Source organism: Patagioenas fasciata, chromosome 5, assembly GCF_037038585.1.
Source record: "Patagioenas fasciata isolate bPatFas1 chromosome 5, bPatFas1.hap1, whole genome shotgun sequence".
Classification (NCBI taxonomy): Eukaryota; Metazoa; Chordata; class Aves; order Columbiformes; family Columbidae; genus Patagioenas; species Patagioenas fasciata.
In genome coordinates, this window is record NC_092524.1 from 53,375,893 (window position 1) to 53,395,622 (window position 19,730).

The 19,730-nt window shown below is 37.4% G+C and overlaps 1 protein-coding gene across 4 annotated transcripts in view; it reads right to left on the bottom strand.

Moving 5' to 3' along the window:
- The window catches only part of TTC7B (tetratricopeptide repeat domain 7B), a 145,473-nt gene that overhangs the window by 87,367 nt on the left and 38,376 nt on the right, over nt 1–19,730 (bottom strand). For 3 of the 4 annotated variants that reach the window (XM_065839842.2, XM_065839840.2, XM_071809553.1), the window contains exons 6-7: nt 6,885–6,963; nt 5,374–5,546 (exon numbers count right to left, since the gene is read on the bottom strand). In XM_065839842.2, the coding sequence (XP_065695914.1) occupies nt 5,374–5,546; nt 6,885–6,963 (252 nt within the window). Of the gene's footprint in view, nt 1–5,373; nt 5,547–6,884; nt 6,964–7,812; nt 7,907–19,730 lie in introns of those variants that run through there. The other variant, XM_071809554.1, reaches the window with a different exon arrangement.

Consider the following 19,730-nt stretch of genomic DNA (forward strand, 5'->3'; position numbering starts at 1 on the left):
GATTAAAATGCATTTCTTTGCAATGCTCTAAATTTGCATTTCAGAAAATTTGGCGAAACACAATAAGAGAACAAAACCACCACAGCTGTCAAGAGTTAAACCATTCGAATATCCCAAAATTGCACATAATTTGACAACTGTAAAAACCGTACCCATAGTTCAACTCAGCCTCTGGCACCTAATCTGTCTGAGCTGAATCTAAATCACTGATTCAAAGATCAGCAACAAGAAACCCTCTCACAAGAACAAGATAACTTTTGTATTTTAGGCAATATATGGATGAATACTTCTATTAGTCTTTCAGCAGATACGCTTGAGATTTGTTTTCCTGATGCATTCAATAGCTGTGAATATCTTTAAATAGAGCCATGGCAATCTCTGCCTGCTTACCATAACCAATGTTACTTCCAAGCACTTAAAATTTTTGGTTTTAATTAAGTACACTTCCTTATGATTAGGACTTTGCATAGGACAAACTTCTTTCTCTGAACACTGGAAGCTTTCTGAATGCTTTTCTATACTGGTGGACACACAACAGTTATCTGCATTGACTACATGACTGGTAAGAATTCAATCATGCTCTCACACACACACATAGTGACTGTATTCTAACTCTCCAGATTTCTTTCTCTAAACTGTTTCTGAATTAGCACAAGTACCGTATTTCCTGTTGGTAGACCAACAGTTCCACAATCAACTGTTTAAATGTAGAAAATATTTTTTTGTTGTTATAAGCAATTCCTATAGTGCCAAGGGTGCTTGAACTACAATAAATTACAGATGGGAAACTAAACTTGCCCGAGATGAAAATATTCTGGGTTTTATTTAAATGCACTAGAAATTGAAGCAGTAATTAAATGCCAGAAAGGTGATGGAAATTAAAACGCATCTGAACTCCAGCTGTTTTGAAAGCAACATTGCGAATGTACTGTGGCTGAGATCCCAAGGGCAGTGGTTTGTTGCTGGATTTTTGTTTTTTAATCAATGCAAGTTGCTCACAAGACTTTGAAGAGTATTCTACATCTTAGGAGACATTTTTATTTTTACTTAACAAAGAAATTTCAAACCACGGTTACTCATGCTTAAGAACCAGCCAGAACGGCGAACGAGGAGTGAAGAGGAAGCACCAGAGAACTCCTCATTTACTTACCCAGTCTGCAATATAGAATTTAGCAATCTGGAAGTAGATTTAACCTGAACAACTGGCAATGGTTCCCAGAAAGCAAAACAACTGGAAATAGTTGCTGCAGAAATTATTTTCTTGGAGAAAAAAAGACAAGTTCCCTCCCAAAAGAACTACTAAAAAGTCACTTATCAAAATCAAAGCAACGATTATTTTCTCCTACAACTTTGAAAATATTTTCATAAATAAGTTGATGTTTGTCTCAAAAAGGAGATCCTTTTCATGCAGAAATTACTGGGAATTGCCTTTGACTTGTGTATGCAAAAGGTTCAGTTTAGTTGACTGAACCCAGACATTTCTTATGTCTCCTAACAGATGCAGGCATAGGAGTAAAGTAATTCCAATGTAACAGGGCAGAGCAAAAGAGGGAACTGGAAGCATGAAACAGCTACCAACCAAAGGCAAAGCAAATAGTTTAACACTCCTTCAACTGAGGATAAGAAAAACTGCAGAGGTAGCAACATAGAGATCTACACAATCATACATGGTACTGGCCAAATCGTATTCACCGTCTTCAGAAGAACACAGTACACCCACTTGCTGTATAAGGCAGCATATTAAAAAAACAAAACAAAACAAAAATCCAACAACAACAAAAAAATGAACCAACAGTACACCTCAGACTCAAAGAGAGCCAGTGGTCAGATGAATACCCAGGAAGATATTTCCTATATGTCTCTCTTGCTATTCATTGTCTTACGGACTTGCTTTCAACCACTGCTGGAGATAAGGTACTTGGCTAGACATGTTTTATCTGCTCTGGTATTAATCACTCTGATGTGACTAAAGAAAAGGACTTAATTACATGCTCTGTTGAAATTGTGGAACTCCTCACTTGCATGTCCCAAGAACAAGAAAATTACACTGAACAAAGCCCCAGTTTTGCCAGGAGGCACGTTTCTGTCAATGGATGAGTTGAGAATGAGAACAGATATCTGAAAGACTGAGCCCAAAAAACCTGCTGTAAGTATTCTGGATAGAGAAGGAAAATAGCTAGAAATCTTTGAAGATAAAGGCCATTCCATTTGCTAGTAATAATAATACCACAATTACGTGGGCTTGCTGCTGTATAAAGTATTCATTAATGGAAATCTGCAATAAATGCAGCTTAACAACTCAAATGCCTGCAGTACGACAGCATTTTAGGTTACAATATAAAGGTACTGGGAACACTAAAACAAAACATCTCTTCAGAATTTAAGGTAGGACAACTTCTACAAGTAATCTACCATAGAAGCAGACCCTCTTGCACATAATAAGGTCACATTATGGAAAAAAGCTTTCATATTAACTAGTAAGGCATATATACTGTAATATAGGAAGAGGCTGTTCTTTAGGATTTGCTGTATGAAACCAAGTAGTTTAAATAAGAAAATGTGCAACTTTGCATAGAAGAGTTTTCCTCACATTTGGGCAATAAATACCCAAAACTGCAGTGATCAAGGTCTATACACAAACCAGTTATTTTCTTTCTACCAAAAAAAGTCCGCTTGTATGTACAGTTTGTTAATTATGTACTTGCAGAGAAACACAGTAGCTGTTTTGGCAAACTGAATGTTCAACTCCTTGGAGAAAAAGGGTCAAAATTTCATATGGAGCAGACAACAGCCTCCTCAAAAAAGATTGCCAGATCACACCACTTTCACAGAATCACAGAACAGCCAAGGTTGGAAAGGGTGTCTGGGCACAGTGCCTCCACTCAGAGCAGGGTCTACCAGCAGGTTGCTCAGGACCACATTCACTTGGATTTTCCTATCTCCAGTGATGCTCTCCAGACTCCACAATCTCTTCTGTAATTTTTTTTTCCTAAGTTTAAATGGAATTTCAATCTTCTCCATCTGCATTATTTAGCACTGTCCTACTATGGCAGCTCACATTCTTGACTAGATCATCATCTCCACTGCAACAATGTATTTCTTGGTTCTGTGGCTGACAGTGTTTTCCAGCATGTATCAGAACAAGCAAGCAACAGTTGCTGACTATATTAAATATATATATATATATATACATACAGAACACCAGATCCCACAAGGACTTGCATAAAGAATACAACTAGAGCAGCGCAAAGGTTGCAGACTATGCAAAACAAGCACACACAACAAAGTTTCATCAGACCATCAATGAAATAAAAAATAAATTTTCAAAGTGTCAAATGGTTAAGATTTCATCAGTATCCTTTGACACAAGCATGTTCCATTCAGGCAGTAAGCTACACCCAAGGCTGTAAAAGAGTGCAACATTTTGTCAACATGTATTTTCGGCACTGTCGGAGTGTGTCTACAGATAACTTTACCTTAGAAACCATTTTTCATTTGATCAAATAGAAACAAACAACAAACTATTAACTTTTAAGAAAAAGTTCAAATTCAAGGAAATGGCTATCCACATTCAACACTAATACTTATGGCGATGGTGCGGAGTCCAGTTGGAGGCCAGTATCTAGTGGAGTGCCTCAGGGGTCAGTACTGGGGCCAATATTATTCAATATATTCATTAACGATTTGGACGAGGGAATTGAGTGTACTATCAGCAAGTTTGCTGATGACACCAAGCTGGGAGGAGTGGCTGACACGCCAGAAGGCTGTGCTGCCATCCAGAGAGACCTGGAGAGGCTGGAGCGTTGGGTGGGGAATAACCTGATGAAATTTAACAAGGGCAAGTGCAGAGTCCTGTATGTGGGCAGGAACAACCCCAGGTTCCAATATAGTTTGGGAAATTACATATTAGAGAGCAGTGTAGGGGAAAGGGACCTGGGGGTCCTGGTGGACAACAGGATGACCCTGAGCCAGCACTGTGCCCTTGTGGCCAGGAAAGCCAATGGCATCCTCAGGTGTATTACAAGGGGGGTGGTTAGTAGGTCGAGAGAGGTCCTTCTTCCCCTCTACTCTGCCCTGGTGAGACCCCATCTAGAATATTGTGTCCAGTTCTGGGCCCTTCTGTTCAAGAAGGACAGGGAACTGCTGGAGAGGGTCCAGCGTAGGGCAAACAAGATGATTAAGGGAGTGGAGCACCTCCCTTACGAAGAAAGGCTGAGGGAGCTGGGGCTCTTTAGTTTGGAGAAGAGAAGACTGAGGGGTGACCTTATTAATGTTTATAAATATATAAAGGGTGAGTGCCACGAGGATGGAGTCAGGCTCTTCTCAGTGGCAAACAATGATAGGACAAGGAGTAATGCGATCAAGCTGGAACACAAGAGGTTCCACTTAGATTTGAGGAAAACACTTCTTCTCAGTGAGGGTAACAGAGCACTGGAACAGGCTGCCCAGGGGGTTTGTGAAGTCTCCTTCCCTGGAGACATTCAAAACCCGTCTGGACATGTTCCTGTGCGACCTCACCTAGGCGTTCCCGCTCCAGCAAGGGGATTGGACTAGATGATCTTTTGAGGTCCCTTCCAATCCCTAACATATGGTGATACTGCAATATTGTGTGATACTGTGATTGGTTTGGAAAAAGACTCACACATTTTCAAGGGAAAGACATGCACCAAAGCTACACCAGAATTAACCACGGGATATGCTGCACAAAAATGATCCATAGCATACCACTTATTTGAATGGGTGAAAGAATAAAATTCAACAAAAAGACGGCATCATAGAGAAATGCCAAAATTAACCTAAGAAGATTAAAAGGTAGCTGCCTTGGGGAAAAACAAAAACAAAGACAAAACCAAAACAAACTCTGAAACTGCTGGATAAATTGCTAACTATGTTTTTTGTTTGGTTGGTTTGGTTTGGTTGGTTTGGTTTTGTTTTTATAATGTTTCAGGGATGAATTTGAATCTCAATATAGCTAAATCTTTCTACGATAAATCAGAATAGAGGTCTAGAAACAGCACACAGCTTTTAAAATGCACAATCTCAGTTTTGCCACCTGCACTTCATGTTTTCATTTATATCTTAGGTGCAATATGAGATATTGACTCCACCATATACTCCAGTATAGAACAAGAAAAAAATATTTTGAGAATGGAGACCAAAAGGTCTCATGAATGCACTGCAAACTTCTGCTTAGAGAAGTATGTTGCTTCCCCAGTTCTCTTCAGGGAATACAAATATACACACAGCATGGGAAACATTCCTCCTCACATTGCCAAATTCCTTCTACGTTTTCAACAATATAAACTAAAATACCCAGTACACTGGGGAACAATTGCAATTACAGAAAAAAGAGGAGTATAAACTCAGTCATACTTTTCTCCAGTGTATACCCGTGGTCTTCTACTGAGCGTGTAATTCTTAGTATTTGAACCTTTTCGAAGTGGATCATCTAGGGGTGATTGGTGAGGAGGATCTTCCAGTGGATTCCAATAACTCTGTTCACACATTCCTCGTAACAAAATTTCAGCTAGTTGTCTTGCTATTGTCTGTAGAAGTGAAAGATAAATACTTTCCTTAGAAACACGGAATACAAACTCTTCGAAAATGGTTGGATTATTTCTAATGAAGACTAGTCATGGAGAATATATTGCCTGTTATTTTAAACAGGCAGACTGCTGTTTGAAAAGTGCAAGTACCCAGTTCAGTTCTCTAAATATAAAGAAACAAAATGGCAATAACAAAAAATTTTTTAATTTTATCAGTTAAATCCTGATACTTCTGAAGTAACAACAAGAACTATTGCTGCTAAGAGTGGAGTACATTAAGGTATAATTTCAGATATTTTGTGCTCAATAACCTCTATTGCTTCTCCAGCCCTGGAGCAAATATTTCCATGGGAGAGACCACAGTGGAGCAGGTATTTCTCTGCAGTCCTCAGGGAGAATGACAGTGGAAGATGTCTATGCGGCAGCCTGCCAAGAGGACTACAGTGCAACTGGTCAATATTCCCTGAAGGAAATGCAGCCCATGGGACGGACCTCACACTGGAGCAGGGAAAGGAGTGAGGAGGGAGGAGCAGCAGAGAGGAGCTGTGACAGACTCACCACAACCCTCCACCCATCATGCACCACTCAGGGAGTGGGAGGGCAGGGAGAACAGGTGAAAGAATCAGGAATGAGGGACTGAAGCTGAACCTGGGGAAAAGGGGTTGGGGGAGGGTGTTTCAGTTTCTCTTTCTTTCTCATCCTCCCACTCTTTTAACTGACATTTCTCCCGAGTCCAGTCTGTTTTACCCATGACAGTAGCCGCTAAGCAAACTCCCTGTCTTTACTTTGACCCACAAGCTTTCCTATCTTATTTTCTCCCCATCATGCTAAGGAAGGGGAGTGAGAGAGCAGCTGGGTGGGCATCTGGCAGCCAACCAAGGTCAATCCACCCCAGACAGTTACAGTCTAAACCCCAAGTGACTGGGGCTTCTGACAACTTGTACTGGATGGTGCTGGTGTTTGCTGCTGTCAGTAAGACTCAGCGAGAGTGAAATGAGGTTGTAAATCAGCACGAAAAAGTTTACTTTGACAAGCTATTCTTGGCACCATATATTTGAGTGTAGAAATACTCACATAAACATTGTTAAGGTAAATAATGTTAATTTAAATCTTTGAAGCCATCCTGTAATCCATAACTATCAGGTTAGTCTCCTCTTCAATGTTTACACGCACACAAACTGCACGATAGATGGCAATGATGAAAACTCAGAGATTAGTACCAGGGCAGCAGGAAGACTCTGTGCATTTGATTGTCTCAAACTCATCCACTACATTTATGCTTTACCTGACTGCTGAAATTCAGATGCTGCAATAGGAATGTGGTTTACTGTAACTTACCATTCGCAGATTTTGGGTAGTTCTTGTTTCGACAGCTCTTAGTAACTCTCTAAATCTACCAACTCCTCTTGTCAAGTTCCTGTATATAAACATAGAATTTGACAGTATTCCAACTTGGATATAGTAACACCTTAATATATTACTTGATAAAGTTGTTAAAATCCATGCTATCATTTTTTGTTCCTCATATGACCATCACCTTTCTGTAAGACCAATATAGATACATATACATCCACACAACCATCTGGGAACCCCACCACTGATTACTACAACAATATTCCCTGCCAGTTTATTGAAAAAAAAAAAAACAAACAAGTTTTCATGATCAGTAGATAACTCAAGAGAAAGCAAGGGAAAGTATAAGAAGTGACCACCCCAAAAAAAGAAAATATAAAAATAAAACTGAAGCTGGTTTTGCTACTACTATGGCTTTAATATTCAGTTACATTAGACTTGAATGTATAACCTCGGGGGGGAAGAGGGATCAAAGCAAAAAAACACACCACAAACACCCAAACAAACAGCCAGCCCATTTTAGCTGCCTCTTAATTTAAAAAAATGGAAATAAAAAACAGGAGTAAATCTTGGAATCCTCAGTAAAAGTGACGTAAGATTTTAAACTCCTTTTCAGAGAGGAAAGAGCACAAACACAGCAAGGCCCCTGTGTGGCCAGAAGAGGACTGAGAGATCAGTGTTCTGTTCTCAACTCCATCTGGTTTTTGGTGTGGCTTCTGCAACTCGGCTGTCCTTCTCTATGCTTCTTCCACTTCTCCTGCCTAAATAGCTTTTGCAAAGAGATTCAAGGCCCTCAGAGAGACAGCATCATTAATACTAACAATTTCAGCAGATCTGAACTTTCTTCTCAAAAAACAGATTATTTCGAATGGTTTTATAGCTTTATCTTTTTTCTCATCACTGTATCAGTTACCTCAGCTATCTGGTGGCTTTTTGCTGAGCTCAACAACTGAATTCTGCAACCTCAACACGTAACGTAGGACACTCATTTCACTATTTGAAGTCAGCTGCAAAACAAATTTATTTGATCAAAAGTGTGTTTTGTGTTAAAGCACTGCTGTTAAGTCATACAGATGGATTATCTCAAGATGTGATTCTATGAGCAAGTTGCATAACATTTGCCTAACATGGGCTCAAAAGAGAAAATAAATATTACATATTGTTTAATTTTTCCGTAAGTAAAAGCAATACTGCACTGCACTATAAAGCTGATGTTGAAATTGCCTTCCTTACTCTGATGTCTTTATTCACAACTATATTTAAAATACCTTTTGAATTGCAACTTTGTACAAATTAAAAAAAAAATCCATAATTTTAACATGGATATTTTCTTTAAATTTTGTTGCAGAACACCTGAAACCAGTGTTTGATGCAAGAGATCTTCCTATAGAACTGCAGAACTCACCACTTTACCTGGAGACCTACCCACTTATTTTACTCTTCAGATTACATGACAGAGGTCATCTCTGTTCTGTTTTACATGATCAAGGGTTATCAGCGTATTTCAGAAACTTTAGTCGCCAGCACAGACAGACATGTCTCATTAGCACAAGTTCACCTTCCAAAATACTTTTATATAAAAGCTCATTTAAAAAGAACTAGCATTTCCAACTGACAAAACCTGTATGAACAGGTTGAAAGTTACATCAAAGTAAGCCACCAAATGGTTAAAAAGAAATAATCACCTGTCACACAAGAAATAACGTTTGTTTATAAAAATTTCACGTGTCACAGCAGAGCTTGGTCATACAGTGAACAGCTAGCACATATTAAAGAAAATTAATCTTGTGTATACATCTAACATGAGAACAACTGTATGAAATATTTATATATTTAACACATGCAGGCCTCTTAATAGCTAATTTATATTATACCAACTTCATATACTAATCAAATAAGTACAGAAAGACAGTAGGCCAAGTTTTGAGAGAATCTCTGAATTCAGTGGAAGTTGGATTCCTTCAGTACCTTCAGAAGGCCAAAATACAAACCAGTCAGTAATACCACATGCCAAATATTTTAGAGAGCCAAAGCCAGACCACTGGAATCCCAGCTTTAAGTCCTCTGCTCTAAGCGCATATTTCCCATGAATGGAGCTTTCTGTCCAGGGCTGTATGGCAAAGTCACAAATGTGTCCTCATAACAAGATTAAAAACAAACAAACAAACAAAACAAAACAAACACAAACCCAAACAGACAGACTGAAATGTTCCCCGCAAAATTGTTGAAAAAGAGCAAGAACTTGTCAGCTTGAAACACTAATTTCCCAGTACAGTTGAAATATAGATTATGTAGTAGAACTTCTATCACAATAATTTAAATATTTATGTAATTTTAAGAATTAGCATTTTTTTCCATATGAAGTTTATGTGTTTTGATGTGTTACAAGAAAAAAAACGACTTTATGGGAAAGGATGCAAGTTTTAAAAGTCCTTTATGAACTTCATGGCAAGTTATTGTTAGTTACCCATTACATTTCTTTAAGCATGTGCAAAGGACTGAAACTTGTGATTGAAGTTCTACTGTGTCATGGAAAAAGCAGTAAGATTGTACAAGACAAAAAAAACCATAAAATATAGAATTAGTTTTTGGTTCATAAAGCATTTAACACTGATCCACTGCACAAGTGAACACAAACACAATACAGATTTCTAAAGCACCTTCTTTATGAAGCATACTAAGAAAAATATTTCAAAACTACCATCTAAATCACCCAGAAATTGAGTTAAATGCTTTAAGAGACAAGTAATGAAGCAAAATGTAGCATGAACAATATGGTAGATCTCCACAATGCACCGCTTTCAGCAAAGTACATTTCCTGTATTTGTTAACAGTTTGCAACATTGGGGAGATGAGGGTTGTGACTATTCTGGCACATATTTTTCCTGCCTAGCCTTGGAAACACACAACTTTTACCTGCTTTTCACTACCATGTGCCTTCATGTTAGCAGTTCCATCCTTGTCGATCAAATGCCAGAGCAAAAGGTTAACTTAGAAAACAATGTCCCACAGTGTCTGTAAATGACTTTGAGATCCCTTGTGTTCTCCAGACAAGGAATTTTAAGGTACATCAACTCAGAGCTGACACATTTTCAGTGATTTCAGACATGACCAAGAGAGTCCACTGACATTGCTGCTTACATATGCGTGTGTTTATATGGCTGCCTCCCACCAGGGCATGCTCAAGTCAAGCCCTTTGAATCACATCTTCCTAGTTTTTAAACACTAATTAAAATGTTTGCTGTTGTGTATCATCAAGAACAAAAAACCCCTACTTTGACTCCACAAGTAGCACTATATCAGTTAAAGACTGGGAACTAGGATCTAAAGGTACAACCTCCTATGTGGATGGATGTCCTTAGGGTTAATTTATATCCTTGTGGCTACATTTTTTCATGCTACTGGAATTTCATTCCAACAATTTATGTTGGAACGTAATTAATTATTCTGTTGCAAAATCAATGTTATGCTCTTTTGAAAACTTCAGACAGGATTTCTGTTCAGAATAAGTGTAATATTTTAACTGCATCTATGCAAATGTGCTCACTCCTAAACAGAAAGATCAATCAACAAGTGTAGATATGATATAAGGAAAGTGGTGGAGAAAAACTAAGGGGCAGTAAGGACAGACTTTCAATGCAGGATCAGAAAACCTGAATATAAGCATGTAGGCCAGCAGTAACAAACTTCTGGCACAAACAAAATTGTCACCTTCACCACCAAGAAGTTTCTTGGTTTTAAAAAGCATGTTTGGCATCAGACACCGCAGTGCTTTGACAGTAGTGGTCCAGATAAACCTCACACCCCAGACAAATCCTCCTTATCTTTGTGTTCTTAAACATACACACATCAAAAAAAGAAGTAGAAAATGATGAAACTGCTGAATAAGAAGCATTCTCTATTTGAAAGATGTTAGGAAAAAGAACCTAACACCATTCCTTATAACAAAGGGAGTGAGATCTAATCACAATATACTCAAAACAGGGTACAAAAGTTTTAAATTTGACCTCAGAAAGCTGATAAGATTAATTTACTTTTTATTTACAACATATTTTGATAATATCTTCTCCATTGGTGTGAGATTTCTTTGTCAGGCATTTCCCTGATGCTTATCAATTAAAAAACCCCATATATTTAGTTTAAAATTGCCTTTTATAGATTAAACATGGAATTAGAATAAATCCTTGCTTAGTGATCTTAGACCAAACCTCACCTGTTCTGCCATTTGGTAGCAAAAATTTTTGTACTTATCCCATTTAAGAGAAAAAAGTATATCTAAAGCCATCCCAGTGAGTACGTTAAGTTACTTACGCTAGCCTAACTATTACCTCACTACAGAAGCTTACTATATCTAATTTAAAACTATAAAAACTGAGAACAACGAGATCTAGCTTGCTTCATGGAAGCGATGAAACAGAAATAGTTTTTGGAATTGAGCTCACTTCCCAAACGCGCATACTCTCTCCTCTCTTTTGCTCCATATTTATTTCAAGAAAAAGAAACGCAATGTTTGTTAACACAATGGTACATGATAAGTTCTAAAGGTTTTTTTTCCTCCCAAGAATTCCAAGAGCAAAGAAAACAAAGGTATTTGTTTTAAAGAGAAGGAGTAAGGGCAGGCAAAACTCTTAATACATGAGCCAAGCACAACAGCGGCATTTCAGTAACTTTGGTATGACTGACATGTTTACACAAAAAATATAACAATGTTTTAAATCTCTACACTCTCACTAATGATTTTCAGCAAATTAAGAGTAATTTACACATTAAGAACAGAAATTATTTTACATTTAATCAAGTTACTATATAAGCAAAATTAAGAAATGTGACTAATCTAGAGATTAACTCTTTCACAGTAACTGAACAACATCCTAAACTGAGGCACATCATCTACCATACTAGAGAAATTGCTCCATATAGCCCTACAAAGATGAATTTAATTAAAAAAGAGAATGAAATTCTATGGCTTTCTGCAAAAACTTCATTAAACATCTGACCAAATGGACAATGTTGTCTTCTGCACAACTGATGGTGCTTCAGGTGGGCTGTGACTAATGTCTGTGTCTGTTTTCCCTCAGGTCTAAGGAGAAAATGTGCTAAACATGTCAGAAAATTTTACTAAGGAAATCAGTTAACAGAGGGAATAAAGTAAATAGAATTTACTCTGGTAAATATTTAATATTGTAGTACTCATCAATTTGTAAGGTCATAAACTTTATAGAGTTATTTTATCTATATATAAAAGTAAATATTAAAACTCCTGCAGAACTAGAAAGAAGCATGTGCAGCACCAACAGTGATTTTGTTTAGAATAGCAAACTGAAGACTTAGGAGGTCACTCAGTTTAGTATCAAGCATGGGAAATGCATGGAGAACTTCAGTGGAGTGACCAACATGGGCATGGTTTTACAACCTGTCTTAAAGATTCAAAGGTCAGAAATCATCAGCAGAAACTACAAAGGAAGTATATCCTGTTAAGATGCAAGGTTTTTAAGCAGCAACAAAACAGGTGGGATGCATCAACAATACCATAACATTTGAAGGAAGCCAAGATCTGAAGTGACATATCAGATACTTGATCAGAAACAGTGCTAAGTAACAACAAAGCCAAACCCTGAGCAGTGCACGTGGTTCATCCCTCCCAACGGTGACACCAAAGAAGAGAAGGGTGGGAGGAATACAGAGCTATTCTTGCAATGAAACCAAACAAGGGGCGACACCTATGAAGAATAAAGCTGAGCTGGGAAGGGGGGAATTCACTGACACTGTATTCCTGCCACTGACCACGCCTGGCTGTCTTGGGGAGGGATTCTTTATGACCAGCATGAAGTCAGCAATTCAAAGTGTTCCTCCAAGTCCAACATGAAAGGCAAAGTGTAACACACTGGACAGTAGCGTAAAACCAGCAATAAATTAAGTGCAAAAAGTGACAGCAAAAATTAACATGGGGAGGGAGAAGAAAAAAAATTAACAACAAACAAAACCAAGAGGTTATCAAATCTTTGTTGATTTTCTAACTCCCTTGCTAACCCTGGAGAGGTTTAAGTTTGAAGCTACTGTTTCTGTTTAGCTAAAGATGTTAAAACTGGAAAAACACTCACAGTTTTCCACTACTTCAAGTTGTTTATGTACCACTTATCCATCAGTAGAGTTGATAAGACTTTCGTCCTTTCATTGCCAACTCTTCTGTTTGCTATCAGGCTTTCATACTAATCCAAAGTAATAGAGGACAAGATTTCCTTTATTCTTTCCTACACAACAGCACTTACTAAGGTGTCTTTTATTGTTATACTCTTCAAATTAATAATGAACCAGTGTTCAGTGTAACTCAATACATTAACTCGGGCAAAAGCAAGGAGAGCCAAATCTCTCCAAATTCATACTACATACAACACACAAAATGTGAACTGTATCTACAAAGAGGGACAACACTTTCTGAAAAGAAAAGTCTGTGCAAATACTTCAAAATGCACAAATAGAGTATTTATTAGCAATCACCTTTCTTTATACTCCCCCTCTGTTCATTCATTGTGGGTAAGAATTCATGCAGCACTCCTACGCATGAGGCTTACAGCAACACTTCTTTCAGGAAGGAACATAAAACCAGCTCTAAAAACTATCCTGCCAATAGCCTCATAAAAATATCACAGTAAAGTAATTGAGATCACTTCACTGCTGGGTTGCCTACCAGACATGCGTCTGTTTGAATGTGATCTCTGAGGAGCTACTTGTTTCCAAAGAAACACTGTTTTAAAATACCCATGCTGCAGTAACATGGGGATTTAGTAAACAAAAAAGCACTGAAATTTTGTCAAAATTATTTATACATATGCACAGGAGAGAAATAAAATGCACATGGGCACTATCATACAGCCAGGGAAGGAAGTGTTACTTTTACCTTCTCATGCTTAAAATACAGTAAACCAAATGTGAGTTCAGAAAAAAAAAAAAGTCATTTGGGATAGTGGGCCAGCACTGGAAAAAGAATTTGAGATGCAGAAAAGTCAGATTTAAGACATGTACCAAACCTACACAAAACTGGTTTGGTACAAACATGAAAACACTTGAATGTCACAAAAAAAAAAAAAAAAAAAAAAAAAAGAAAAAGGCAATCTTCAGTCAACTGGTCATATAACACATTATCCTGTCAGTTAATGTATCTTAAAAGGAAAGGATATGGAGTTTCAACCTTCAACTGGTGTACAGCATTTCTGTAACATGTATTATGTCTCCAAGGTATACACAGGAGAGAATATTCACCATGGTCAGTCTAACAGTGCTTCTTATCTTAAATAACTAGAAGCAACTTTGTAAATTGCTCGGTCAATGACAAGGAAATAACTGGAGCAATGGATACTTTGAAAGAATTGATGAATTTTCAAATGTCTTCAACCTCAATAACAAATGAAAACAGACACACACAGCCTCAAACACCAGCACAATATTCAGCTTTTCTTAGCACTGTACCAGTCTCCTGTTCACTAATTGAATTGAATATAAACATGCTGGGACAATTTGATTGCTACAGCACTGCCTATAGCTTAAGAGGACAGTGCCAAAGAGACAAAAAAATATAATTCAGTAACCCTTTGAAAAACAGCTTACGAACAGTTATTACTATTTAAAATAAAGATGGATCCCCCTTTACTATTGTTAGCCTTTTTTTTTTCTTAAATCTCTGTACATAGTCTCCTAATTCTTCCCAGAGCCAGTTCTCTTTATCACCACTGTGACCAAAATACATGCACTCTTTCCTTGACAAACTTACCTTAACGCTTAGCAAATGACTTTCTAATATTAACATAGAGAAATGTAGCACCAATTAGTCCTCCTACCTTCTAATTTCCTCCTTTTGAAGTTACAGGGTCAATTAACATTTTTGCAGTTAAAACTGGCAGCATAATATTAACCAGTTTAAAAACACGATTTCAACAAGAGCCAACGTAGTTAGTAACAAATAATTAAAAAATACTGAAAAGCTCCAAGTTAAACTATTACTAAAGATTTAATAGAAAAGGCCAAATTCATAGAACAAAATCTTTCTGTTGGTGAAAATAGCTATCATCCAGGTAGAGCAACTAACTGTCTTGTAGAGAAAAATCACTTTTAACAGAAAGAAACTCGAAATATTTAACGAGTTGTAGGTTACTGCAGCTCATATTCAGGTGATATATCTCATGAATATTGTTCACAAAACACCTAAGCCCCAGACTTCACCAGATCTTCAACAACAGGCAGAACCAATGGCCAAGGCCCTGAGCAAGCAGCTCTGTGCCGGCTGTGTAGCAATCAGGGCTGAGGCTCAGCTGGCCCTTCCAGCCTGTGTGACCTTGTGAATCCCTGTCGTACAAGCTGCAAGGGAACGGACAAAAAGAAGAAAACAAAGCAACAAACTTCTGGCACAGCCATGCCACGTGATAGCTGGCACATGAAGCAGTGTTCTTCAGAACAAAATCGGAATCAGAGAAGGAAGTAAAAATAAGAGCATTAAAGACAGCAAGTATGTTGAGGGGAGCAGGGGAAGTGCGCTAACTACTCCCTCCCCAGTTTAAGGCTCCAATGCTGTTTTGTTTAATACCCATCACAACACAACATAAACCCAGACCCTTGAATTTGATGCTTGCAAATGTGAGCAACAGGCAGAGTCAGCAAGACTTGGAGTTCGTGGGCTAAAAAGCACTCAATATTGTCTCAGAAAAAGTGAGCTAGAGTCAGAATTCCAACTGCAAATTATTAAAATTATTCAAAATTTAAGATCAACTCAGATACTAACATTACTCTTTCAGTGTGCTTTGTATAACTAATTATTACAAAGTTATTTGAAATTATTTTGAATAAAAGTAATTCCTTCATGTTTATATCCAGTTCAGTCCTCCATGTAAAATGTCAGATTCTCTATCACTTCACTATGGAATCTTATTTTAAACTCTTGAAGACACAATTCTGAGCAGTAAACACACGACAAGGACTGCAAGAGAAAGTATTCCTGATAGCGGATCTTAGTTGAATCTGAGGGAATAATAATTTCCCCTTGCATTCAAATATATTGTTGTTTCAATGAAAACTAACAGAGTAAGAACAGTATCTTATATAAGCATGAGGAAAGCATCTGATATGGCAGATATTGAAGTATATTCTGAAAACTCATTTTTGTTAGCAATCACAAAACTCATTTTTGTCTGTATCTTGAATATATACTGCCTTACTTTCCTAACCACATAAACATGAAAACAGTTATCTCCAGAACAAAGTTGTTCTGAAAACTGCCACAGAAGTAATTTCCAGCTGACTTTCCAATATACCAGTGATATCTCACATGTAAAGAACGCAGTACTTCATAGGATTTCCATGTTCCTGAATTTCACCTTACTTTGTATTCTGTTTTGAGACTAATGTAGGATATTCAACAAGATCTCAGCAGATTCAGAGAGCGATGGGCATCTAGCACTGTACTCTAACACAGTGGAGAGTGTGTCATACAGTGTGTCATACAGTGCCTTGATGTGCATTTATATCAAGTAGTTAAATAAATCCTTCTCTTTTATGGATTTCTTCACTGTAAAATCTTCAGCTGCAAGCACTCTATACATGTACACATGCAAGAGAAGCACTTATGGATTAGCTTCCATCCAGTCTCCCTCACTAGCATGAGACCTATATTCCTATGCTATTCCTATTCATGCTATGTGGAAAAAGAAAAACAGGTAAAAGAAACTTTCTACACAGACAAGTCCTATACTCGAGTAGCTCTAAGGAGGTTTGGTTTTGTGCATGTTTGGTTGGTTGGTTTTGGGTTTTTTTGCACTTGCCAAACCTTTCGTAAGCCGATAAAAATCAATTATACGCAGAAAAAGTGGTTGAGGTTTTCTGGATTGGTTTGGGGGCATTAATCTTCCATTGAGAAAAAAGCCAGTTGCTGAAAAACAACTTCATGGAGAAGACTGGGAAGGTCTTGCTTCACTGCTGCAGTGCCAGCACAGGGAACAGCACCATGAGGAGTACAGATCTGGTCCAGGTTCCTCAGGCTTTGATTCAGCATGTGAACCATGATGGAGCTCAGACCAAATTGCAGTATGGATCCTGGACTCTGACAGAGCAATACGCTTGGAGAGGGTGTGTGACACAGAAGAAGCCACAAGAGCAAGCTTTGGAAGGTGGCCCAGACTGGTTTTCACATGACAGCCACCTGATTTTAGACTCCAACTAGACAGCGCTCTTGCTTTCAGAGCATACACTTCTAGGATATTTCTGAACATTGCTACATCAAAAACAAAAACCATTTACAATTTAAATTTGTCTTTTTTATCTTATAACATGAATACAACAGAAATACTGGGATAGAAGGATTACTGGGTACATAAACTACTGTCCTCTCTCTCTCTCAGGAACATTTAAATTGAGGACAGCCATGTTAAAGTACTACTGTCAAAAATGTCAAAGTTCCAGAGCTCATAGCTTTTCTTGGAACAACATCAAGACTTTGAACTCCTTCAATTTGAAATCACAAAGCAACTACTCGACTAAATGGAAGTTGTGTAATCAGCCTGAAAGACATTTAAACGTACATATTTCAGAATGTTTTTTTAAAAGCACATATACCCTACTTTAAGTTTTAAAACAGCTTCCTCAACTTCGTTACTCATTTCCAAGCTGAAACATTCCGCTGCTCCCAAGGGATAAGAGTATTTAGTTTGATTCTTTGCTAAAATTCTGTACACTTGGGAAGAAAACATTACTTTCAGATTTGTATCTTAATAGAGCACTAAAATAACATCCTTCCACTCAAACTATTGCCACTTTCTAGATAATTTCTTTTCCATGTATTTTCAAAATGCCAGCACTTAGCAAGTTAGGCCAAGTTAGGTTTCACACACTTTCTAGTTTCTCATACAAGATAATGCATATCTGAAAGATTGTCACTTAATGCTCTACAAAAACTTGGTATCTTAGGTTAAAAGAAAATCTCTGTACAGTTAGTGAACAAAGGGGAAATTCAAAGTGGACCAACAAGCTTTCTGGGTAGTCAGCGATATTCCCCACATTACTGCTAGAACTAGTAATAGTATATAAATTATATAAACTAATAATAGTTCATAAGTTATCTTATTTCCTTTTCTAGTTTGTAACTGACACATGCACAAAAATTATATGTAATTATAAGCAGCAATTAGCCAACTGACCCTTAGATATATGGCAACAGCAACAACCACAACCCACTCCATAGCAAAAGGGCTTTAGGCAAATTAAATTCTCCAGCAGATTTTGAGAGATGCTTATTAGTACTTACTGGAGTAGAACCGAAGTTTAAAAAAATCCAATAAAAATCCATTTATTTTATCCAGAAACATCCAGTCAGATCTTTAAGCATGCTACAATGCATAAATTGCCACAGCCACTATGCTGGTAACAGGATAACATTTGAACTGACTTAAACCAATGCCAAGTTACAGTTTGGTGAAAGGAGCTTTTATTTCAGATTTAACTCTTCCAAGTATGAGTCTCACTTCACGAACATACACAAAGAAGAGATTCTACTGCACTGCAGTATGAATAGCAGATTTAGTCTGCTTATAAGAACAGACAGCCACACTTCTCGCCTTGTCCCCATCACTCACAGGCAATTAAACTCTGGTGATTCCCTGCCTCCTCCTCAGAATTGAAGCCCTTTTTAATATCTGCAGCTTCAATTGAAAAAAAAAAAAAGTTTATTTAAAAGAAATGTTTCCATTTCTAAACTGCCTATACATTTCCTCTCCTTGAAAATCTTCACATAATCTTCGCCATTTTAGATTGATGTTGTAAAGCTCAATGGCAAGATCTTGAATCTAATTTCTATAAACCTAACATGAAGGGAGATGTCAAATACAAAAACCACGCAAAGCATTCTTAAAATAAATGTATGCTATAAATTTGTCACTATTAGAAAAGTGCATATTTAAAGGGTGTTCCAGAACTGAAGAGAACAAGTTAAGAACTAAAGAAGAAGATGGGACGCATAAAAGCAACAACATAACTAGCAGCCTGGAACAATGACCTTATTAGGAAATCTTGAAAGAATTGAATTGGCTCTAAATCAAGAAAGGAAACTAAAGGATATAATGGCAGGAATACATAAAATAATGATTGGCACAGAGCTGTTTTTCCTAACATCTTGCTTCCTCTCATACCACAAAAAAGCAACTCTGGCCAATGAGATTCAAAGAAGAAATTTAAAATTAAATATATCATGTGTAATTAGCTTGTAAACTGCAAGTGACCATTGTACCCAAGACTGCAAAAAAAGATTATCTGCTTATGTAGGAGTTAACAGGAACACCAACAGCTTCCCTGTGAAGGATTAGAGTGTACGTGGAATACAATCGGCCTTTCAAGATTCACACCAGACCAATGGATATGGTTTAGGAAAACATTACTATGGCCTGGATGGTCCTTAATAACCCACTACCTGACTTTTTTGCCGGGTTGTTTATTGTTTTCTTAATCTTAATCTGCTGTATCTACTGCTTGTTGCTTATAGGCACAGCATGTCAGAATAAATGGACCATTTCCATTCCTGGCCTTCAATCAAAATTCTTCAAAATACGGAAATTTTAGCTTATTCTTAACCATGATCACCACTGGGATACTTGCAATACATATATTTTATCTTTTATGCAGGCACAAAACCAGAAATTTTATTTTTAGCTCTGGTAAATTAAAAAAAAAAAAAAACCAAACTTTCAGAACATTCCATTCCTCCTGCAATTAAATGATGAAAACAGAATTACAATGTAAGTCTTAGCTCATGCATTATTGCAGCACTACCTCATTACTGTAAGAATGAGATTTCAA